We start from the raw sequence: 9,597 nt of genomic DNA on the forward strand, positions 1-9,597 counted from the left end.
AAACAAAACAGAGGATCGTGGGGGAAGGGAGGGAAAAATGAAACAAGATGAAACCAGAGAGGGAGACGAACCATAAGAGACTCTTAATCTCAGGAAACAAACTGAGGGTTGCTAGAGGGGAAGGGGCCTGGGCGGGATGGGGTGGCTGGGTGACGGACATTGGGGAGGGTATGTGTTGTGGTGAGCACTGTGTATTGTGTAAGACTGACGAATCACAGACCTGTACCCCCAGGGCAAATAATACATGTTAATTTTAAAAACTTGCGAAAAAAAAGGATTACAACCAAATTCACAGTCACTTTCGGCTATAAATGTTGTCCTCATGGGCTTCCAATTTGCTTTAAGTGACAAAGCAGCATCCTCATAACACAGTGTGGGGAACAGCCCTGAGAGGGAGCATCCAGGAGCAAGAATCACTCCCTACCTGAAGAGAGCACTCGTATTCAGATGGAATGGGGAGAGAGAGGACGGTGAAGACTTCATTCTTGAAGGTGCAGCTCTCACACTTCAAACACATGAAGCTGTAGTTGAGCTGCCCTTCAAACAGCTGTGTGATGATGGAGGACTCACTGGTAATAACCTTCCTGCAGCACCTTGGAATAGACCCTTTCTCGGATGATCTTCTCCGATGGTACTGAATCAAGGAACAAATTAGCCCCGGATCAACTCTTGGTTATCAAAAAAATCTTTTGATGGAATGACTTGACATTTTTTTCTATCAGGATGATACATTGCTACCAGAAACCAGTTAGTTTTGGATTTAGACGATACATAGAGTCAGATCCTCTTAAGGATACATGTTAGGTGGGGCGCCTGGGTGGCTCAGTAGGGTAAGCCTACGACTCCAGCTTTCAGTTCAGGTCACGATCTCAGGGTTGTGAGATCCAGCCCTGTGTGGAGCCCCAGTGGGGTTCCACAGTGGGCTCTGCATGGGGAAAAAAAAAAAAAATCCACACTCAGCGGGGAGTCTGAATCAGTCGGCTTCAGATTCTCTCTCTGCCCCTCCCCCCACAATGCTGTCTCTCTAAATAAATCTTTCTTAAAAAGGTATATATTGGGGTGCCTTGGTGGCTCAGTGGGTTAATGCCTCTGCCTTCAGCTCAGGTCATGATCCCAGGGTCCTGGGATCGAGCCCCACATCGGGCTCTCTGCTCCTTGGGGAGCCTGCTTCCTCCTCTCTCCCTCTGCCTGCCTCTCTGCCTACTTGTGATCTCTGTCTGTTAAGCAAATAAATAAAATCTAAAAAAAAAAAAAAAGGTATATAATGGGGGCACCTGGCTGGCTCAGTCGTTAAGCATCTACCTTCAGCTCAGGTCATGGTCCCAGGGTTCTGGGATTGAGCCCCGCATCGGGCTCCCTGCTCGGCAGGAAACTTGCTTCTCCCTCTCCCAGTCCCCCTGCTTGTATTCCCTCTCTTCTGTGCCTGTCAAATAAATACATAAAACCTTTTATAAAGGTATCTATTAGGTTTGATTTCTGATAATTCAATTATTTTCCTCCTTCAGCGAAGCGGAGGATGATGACATGCTAACCTGTGAAAACACATGTCTGAGCCCCAGAAGACTCCAGCCTGTGATAACGTGGTGCAGGCTCCTAGAGGCAGTTCTTCCTGGGAAGAGGCTGAGTAGGGTTCTGAGCTAGCTTTCGGTCATGCAGACTGGTGGAGGAGTGAAATGGAGGAAACTGTCCTCCTTCCAGCCCCTTCAGATTGGCCCTCTTTTACTTTTATTGTTAGAAAACACTTTTTTAAAAGAGCAAATCTTAAATTCTTAAGGCAGCCCAAGTTAGCCTTGCGGACTGATTTGAACTTCACTCACATTGAAGGGTACCATTCCCGGGAGCGTAGCCTGACTTCTCAGTGTCTGAACGGCCTCACTAGAAGGTCCATTTGGAAGACACGTTAGCCCACAGCCAGCTCTGCTTTGAGCCATGCACACTGTTCCCACCCCCCCACCCCCTTGCTGCTTTCATCAGGCTCTGCTGCCGAGGTCTTCCACCTGATGGTCTTCTGATGCCCCTAATTCCAGCTCTGGTCTTGGGAGTGAGAATGCTATTTATTTATTGGCTGCAGATGAGGACCTACGTGTTTTTGCTGACCACCGCCCTACCCTTTGGCTAAAAAAAAAAAAAAAAGAAAAAAGTGCTACTGTGAGTATCTTAGTAGCAGTAAAAATGAAAAATGGAACTGAGGATTGCAGATGAGAATGATTAATGGTTATCGTTTGTGATCTTTTGCCAAAGCATTTCCTGGATGGGAAGTATGAGGTAAGCTAACATCAGCACAAGGACACTGCATAAAACCAAGGACCTATCTTTGGAGGGTATGTGACTCAGATCAAGGCTGAAGACAATGAGTCTTACGAAGAAGAGTAAAACCCTTCGTAACTGGCCAGCTCATGTTTTATTAAATAGTGATACATGCTGATCGGTGAAGAACTCCAATTTGGAATGTTTGGCATGAAGATGAAACTTTGCAGTTTGGGTGTCTCCTTTGATACCCAGCTTCATATTTTCTTGGGTTTGTACTTAAAGAACATGTATTGTAAAGCTCTGTATGTTATATTGCATGTTGTATATTGTAAAGCTCTGTATATCTCACGAAGAATATATTTTTTAAAAATGAGATTTTCACTTCAAAAAAAACTAGTCTGTGCAGATGTTATTTGCAAAGGGAACAGATTGGTGGTTCCCACACCTGATGATTACTTGAAACACCATGTGAGCTTTCCCAAGGGACAGCCCAAGACATTCTAATTCAGTAACACTGAGTGAGGGGCTTAGGATGTGTGTCGTAAAACTCTTCCCAGGTGATTCGGATGATTATTTGGTAAACACAGACCAATTCAAATACAACTTGAATGTGCCCTGCAGTACTCCAGGACCTGTGCTTGGCAGAGAGGGGGCAGGACATGTTGACAGGACAGATGAAAGAACAAAAAAACGAAAGTTGCTGACAGAGCTGAAGGGTCCCTCTTATTTCAAAGGCCATTAATTCTACATACCTTTTTCAGGGCTTCATGAAGTTCATTCAAGACATAAATCAAGAATTCCTGAGCATCTTGCTGTGTCTTCTTCATAAATGCTGGGTAGAGGTTGCCAAGAGCTGACCGAAATATTTCTGGTGAGACACATTCTGAGTCTCCAAGCCACATGTCTGTCATCACATAGGCAAAAGCGGTGGCAACCTCACTGCACTCCCTTGGAAGAGGGACAGAAAATGTTTCCAGCTGATTCAATGACAGGAAGGCACCTAAAAACTCAAGCATGCGGCATCAGACCAAAAAAGAATTCCTTTCTTAGTTGAATTTCTCACGTCATTACTCACCCCAGCAATGGTCTTCAGGGGTCTCTGGGGCTCTTGGTTAGCCCTAAGTACGGGTTTCAGAGGTCTCCCTCTCTAACTTCACCTTGGGGGAGCAGGGAGTGGGGGCTGGGTGGCAGGGAACACAAATGGTCTTACTTTTGAAGAGCAGTAATGTACTTTCCCGAGAGAAAGTATTCCACCAGCGGCGAAATGCTGCCAAGACACTGTAAGATGGTGTTCATGTAGCACGTGTTGCCCAAGTTCCGCAGGCCGGTCACTCCCTGGAAATGGGGCTGGTTCTCTTCGGCCTCGTTCACAGGGCAGTTATCATAATGATCTGTGCACTCTGCGCTGTGTGGGCGCCATGTGGGAGGAAAGGAAAGCATCTTGAAGGACCAAAATATGTACCCATGATCGAAAGGACCTCTCAAGCCCATGCCTCCTATAGTTCTCAGCGAGACTTCTGCTGAAGACATTCCTGACCAGGGACAGAATGTCGAACCCGAGTCTAAAATCCCATCACTTATTCTGGAACTCTGAACAGTGCCAGCGGCTGAAGCAGCAGAAGTAAAAATCTCTTCCTGAAACCACAGCCAGAGGACAGAAAACAGTGGCCTTTCAGAGACCTAGAATTGCTTGGCTAAAAATGCAGAATTTCCCTCTAAATACTAAAGTATTGGGGCACCTGGGTGGCTCAGTCATCTTGATTGCAATTCAGGTCATTGTCTCAGGGTTGTGAGATTGAGCCCCCTGTGGGGCTCTGCACTCAGCAGGGACCCTGCTTATCCCTCCCCCTCGGTCCCTCCCCCTGCTCACCCACACGCTCTGTCTCGCTCTAAAATAAATAAATAAATCTTAAATAAATCAATACCAAAGTACTTCTTTTTTTTTTTTCTGGGCAAGTAATTTAATTATTATTAGTAGTAACAATAATAGCAATAGATAGTAGTTAATAATAACAAGAGCTATTATGGATGGATTTTGCATTTTCCCATTTAATTCTTTCCACAATTTTATGGGGTGTGTATATTTGTTTTTAAATCCTGTTTTACAGGGGCGCCTGGGTGGCTCAGTGGGTTGAACCGCTGCCTTCAGCTCAGGTCATGATCTCAGCGTCCTGGGATCGAGTCCCGCATCGGGCTCTCTGCTCAGCAGGGAGCCTGCTTCCCTCTCTCTCTCTCTGCTTGCCTCTCCATCTACTTGTGATTTCTCTCTGTCAAATAAATAAATAAAATCTTTAAAAAAAATAAATCCTGTTTTACAGAGCAGATACCACATTTAAATAATTTAGTCATTTGCCTAGAATATATATATTATGTGTGATGGTATGTGGAGAGAAGGAATATCCACCTACCTACCTACCTATCGAGTTACTTGGATTTATGTATCGTACATTAACAGTGTGTGTGTGTGTGCGTGTGTGCGTGTGTACACATACATATATATGGCATATATACATATTGAGAGCATATGCACATTCTAAGAGCATAAATACATCTATGAAGAAGGTGCAGATTACATAGTTAATAAACAGAAACCTAAACCCATTTTTGACCAAGTGACTGATGTAGGATGTCCTCAACAGGAAGCTATGGAGTTAGAGAGTTCTTTGCAGGGGCCAGTCCTGTGCAGAGAGAACGCCAGAGGCTCCGGGGGGGTGGGGGGGGCTCCTCTGTCCACACACAGCTTCCTTTTGTCCTTTAGCTATTGCTCAAGGCAGCCTGGCATCCTTTATGACTTTTCTTCCCATGTGCAGGATCTAAAACTGGGTCTCCATGAGACTGTTACCTCACCTCAGCATCTTTATTTACAATTCTGCCAGTTTGAAACATGTCCGCTATTACCACATGGTCATTTTCATGTTTATTTTCTGACGTCTTCAGAGGTCCTGCACGGTCCCTTGTTAGGGGTGTCTATTGCCTAAATATCAAAGAGCATCTTCCCTTCCTCTTGGGGGAGCTCCATGGGGTCAAACCTGAGGGAACCCTCCCAAATGCAGCATGTACCCCCTGACTCCTTCGACATGGCATTTTGTGCTGCCCCACACCCCCCGAGGTCTTGAGAAAGCTATAGTAGAGAGTGGCTCACAGGACATAGTAGATGCTGAAGTCATCTGCAGGGAGGGGCCGCCGTGAGGTCATTGTAGTGAGACCACGGTGAACTTTCACTTCTACTCAGGTGCTGCATCGAATCCTTTTAACTTCATTTCTCCAAACTTGTTACTTTGGCTCTTTTTGTTTGTAATCAACAATGTATGTGTTTCTCTCCCCTTGCAGGAGCTGCAGACTGATTTCTCTCTGTACTCTGGTACCTTCTAAGTTGGATTTCCTACGCATCATAATAATTTCCATTCACCCTCAAGATTCTAGCATGTTGCCATGAGATACCATGACTCAGATGCTTAAAAACTTTAAAAGTATTAGATATAGGGGTGCCTGGGTGGTTCAGCTGGTTAGCGTCCAGCTCTTGGCTTCAGACCTGAAGGGGCACCTGAGTGGCTCGGCTGGCTGAGCATCTGGTTGAGGTCATGATCTCAGGGTTGTGAGATCGAGTTCTGCATTGGGCTCCGTGCTAGTGTGAAGGCTGCTTGTGGTTCTCTCTCTCCCTCTCCCCTCCTGCTCTCTCTCTCAAAAAGAAATAAACAAACAAATAAAAAAAATTTAAAAACTGGAGAAACAGGACAATTACATATAGTATCCAATGCAGAGTAGGATCCTGGATCAGGAAAAAAATTGCTGTAAAAGGATAAAATCTAAATAGGATTATATAGGAATAGTTTTGTACCAGTGTTGAATCCTGTGAAAAATGTTTAAGAGATTTATTTATTTATTTATTTGATAGAGAGAGAAAACACTAGTCAGGGGGGCAAAGGGAGAGAGAGAAGCAGACTCCCCACTGAGCAGGGAGTGTGATGAGGGGTTCAATCCCAGGACCCTGAGATTATAAGCCGAGCCGAAGGCAAATGCTTAACCGACTGAGCCACCCAGGCGCACCAAATCTTCTGAAATTTATAAGATGGTATCCTGTTTATGAAAGAGAATGCCTTTGTTCTTAGGAAATACACACTGAAGGATTTAGGGCTAAAAGGGCCTGATATATGCTCTGAAATGGTTCAGGGAAACACACAGAGACATAGATGCACATAAAGAAAGGAGAGAAGGGGATAAAGTGATAAAGATGAAGCAAATACAGCCTGATGTCAGCAATGGGTGATTCTGGGTGAAGGTATAGGAGTTCTTTGTGTGATTCTTGCAGTTCTTCTCTACGTCTGAAATTATCTCAAACTACAGAGTTCAAAGAAACAAGAATGTAGTAAGTATCATTTTTGTATGGATTTATCTCCAAGATATATTGCTGGGCCATCAGAAAAGCAAGGTTCTGAAAGAGTCTCTCTATAGCAGTCATCCCATTTATCTCCAAATGCTTTATGTCAGACTGCCCAGAGACATTAAGAACGATCATTCTTTGCTGCCTGTATAAGGGATCCTGGCAACTAGAGGTGCTGAGTCTTACAGCTATTTTGTATTTGTGGTCTATTTACAAAGGGGTTTCATGAAGTCACCTCAGTGGTGATTCTGCAGGACTTAAATCCTGTCACCCTGCTCCTCCTTCGGTCAGTGAACTTCTTCCAAATACTTCAGTTTCTCATCAATGGAGTCTTGTTAAAATTTCATTTTATGATTGATATTTACAGGTAAAAAAACAACTCATATTCGTATGTTGACACTGTTATATCCAGGGGCCTTTCAAAACTCGAAGTCTAATTTTTATATAGGTGCTTTGGATTTTCTACAAACATTCAAGTCATCAGCAAAAAAAAAAAAATCAGTCTTCTTTTTTCCTATCCGAATTTTGTTTTTTTTTTTTTTTAAAGATTTTATTTATTTATTTGACAGAGAGAAATTACAAGTACACTGAGAGGCAGGCAGAGAGAGAGAGAGAGAAGGAAGCAGGCTCCCTGCTGAGCAGAGAGCCCGATGCGGGACTCGATCCCAGGACCCTGAGATCATGACCTGAGCCGAAGGCAGCGGCTTAACCCACTGAGCCACCCAGGCGCCCCAGAACTTTATGTTTTTTATTTCTTATCCTTTGAACTAGCTAGCATCTCCGGTAAAATGCCGAATAGAAGTGGAGATAGTAGTCACCCTTAGCTCACTCTTGAACTAAGAGGGAAGGCTTTGAATAATTCACCAGTAAGTATGAATGAAGGCATAGTTTTGTTGTTGTTGTTCTTTAGAGGGGGAGAGGCACAGAGAAAGTGAGAGGGGGGAGGGGCAGAGACAGAGAGTAGGGAGGGGTGCAGAAAGAGAGAGAATATTTCTTTGTTTTTTTTTTTAAGATTTTATTTATTTATTTGACAGAGATCACAAGTAGGCAGAGAGGCAGGCAGAGAGAGAGAGAGGAGGAAGTAGGCTTCCTGCTGAGCAGGGAACCCCCCCCCCCAATGCGGGGCTCAATCCCAGGACCCTGGGATCATGACCTGAGCTGAAGGCAAAGGCTTTAACCCACTGAGCCAACCAGGCGCCCTAAGAGAGAGAATCTTAAGCAGGCTCCACATGATGTGGCCCTTGATCTCAAGACCCTGAGATCACGACCTGAGCGGAAATCAAGAGTTGGACACTTAACCAACTGAGCCACTCATGTGCCCCTAAAGGCATAGTTTTTTTGAGAGTTGTAATCATGAACAGAGATTGAGTGCGATCAGGTTTTTCTGTATCTTTTGATTTAAATCATGAGATTTTTCTTCTTTAGTCTGTTGTTGTGGTTAATAATTGATGGGTCACATATTAAACCAGTCTCCTATTCCTCAGATAAACTTACCTTGTTAGAGATGTAGTATCATTTTCATGAATTGCCGCTTTCTATTTGTTAATCTTTGGTTCAAGAGTTTTATATCTGTGTTCATGAGTAAAATGACCCATGTAGTAGTGTTCGGTGCTGTGTAACAAATTGTCACCAACTTAGTGGTTTAAAACAACACAAGGGGCGCCTGGGTGGCTCCAGTGGGTTAAAGCCTCTGCCTTCGGCTCAGGTCATGATCCCAGGGTCCTGGGATTGAGCCCCACATCGGGCTCTCTGCTCAGCAGGGAGCCTGCTTCCCTCTCTCTGCCTGCCTCTCTGCCTACTTGTGATCTCTGTCAAATAAATAAATAAAATCTTTAAAAACATACACACACACGTCGATTATCTATAGTTTCTGTAGGTCAGGGTCCAGGCATGGCTTAGCTGGCATCACATGTTGCATTCAGTTTTCTTATCTCTTTAGGGTCCTTTATCCTGAAATCTTTCTTAAGCATCCCCTTGACTTTCAAGAGCTTGACACTTTTGAAAACTACTGACTAGTTATTTTGAAGAATATCCCTGAATTTGTCTGATGTTTGCTCACGATAAGATTCACACTATGCATTTCTAGTAGGAATATCACAGTAGTAATGCTGTGCTCTTCTTACTGCATTGTACTAGGTACTACATAATTTTGAATTGTTCCAACACTGATATTCACTGTAATCATTCAAAAGTGAATAAGTGAAAAAAGTGATTAAGTGAAAAAGTCTGCCAGTTTCCTTTACTGTAGTTACTTCTCCCTTCTGTAATCAGTATTCTGTAGGGAGAACTTTGAGACAATATAAATGATCTGTTTCTCATCAAACTTTCACAAACTAGTTTTAACATTAATTGCTGTTGCTTGGCTGAATTAATTATAACTATAGTGCTTGCCAAATGGTGATTTTTTTTTAATTTTATTTATTCATCAGAGAGAGAGAGGGGGAGAGAGCAAGCACAGGCAGACAGAATGGCAGGCAGAGGCAGAGGGAGAAGCAGGCTCCCTGCTGAGCAAGGAGCCTGATGTGGGACTCGATCCCAGGACGCTAGGATCATGACCTGAGCCGAAGGCAGCTGCTTAACCAACTGAGCCACCCAGGCGTCCCCAAATGGTGATTTTTCTAATGCCATTATTCCAACTACATTTATCAGCTGGTAACATACTATAAAGAGAATTTTTTTCCCCATTCATTTATTCTTTTAATCAGTGTAGGGGCGCCTGGGTGGCTCAGTGGGTTAAGCCTCTACTTTCAGCTCAGGTCATGATCCCAGGGTCCTGGGATTGAGCCCCACATCGGGCTCTCTGCTCAGCGGGGAGCCTTCTTCCCTTTCTCTGCCTGCCTCTCTGCCTACTTGTGATCTCTCTGTCAAATGAATAAATAAAATCTTCAAAGATTTTTTAAAAAATCAGTGTGGACTCATAAATTCCTACATTATTCAGTAGATTATAGTCCATTAAAATTTATTTT

At 43.9% G+C, this 9,597-nt stretch overlaps 1 protein-coding gene across 2 annotated transcripts in view; it reads right to left on the reverse strand.

The window, feature by feature from the left end:
- The window catches only part of USP50 (ubiquitin specific peptidase 50), a 35,392-nt gene extending 29,761 nt beyond the window's left edge, over window positions 1-5,631 (reverse strand). The window contains exons 1-4 of one of the 2 annotated variants that reach the window (XM_045067614.1): window positions 5,393-5,631; window positions 3,461-3,650; window positions 3,003-3,198; window positions 425-634 (exon numbers count right to left, since the gene is read on the reverse strand). In XM_045067614.1, coding sequence (XP_044923549.1) covers window positions 425-634; window positions 3,003-3,198; window positions 3,461-3,546 — 492 coding nt within the window. In that variant the 5' untranslated portion in view covers window positions 3,547-3,650; window positions 5,393-5,631. Of the gene's footprint in view, window positions 1-424; window positions 635-3,002; window positions 3,199-3,460; window positions 3,656-5,392 lie in introns of both variants that reach the window. The other variant, XM_004755447.3, reaches the window with a different exon arrangement.
- Between the last annotated feature and the right edge of the window lie 3,966 nt (window positions 5,632-9,597).

This window comes from Mustela putorius, unplaced genomic scaffold, assembly GCF_011764305.1.
Source record: "Mustela putorius furo isolate JIRA1106 unplaced genomic scaffold, ASM1176430v1.1 tig00003898_pilon_pilon_pilon, whole genome shotgun sequence".
In the NCBI taxonomy this organism is placed as follows: Eukaryota; Metazoa; Chordata; class Mammalia; order Carnivora; family Mustelidae; genus Mustela; species Mustela putorius.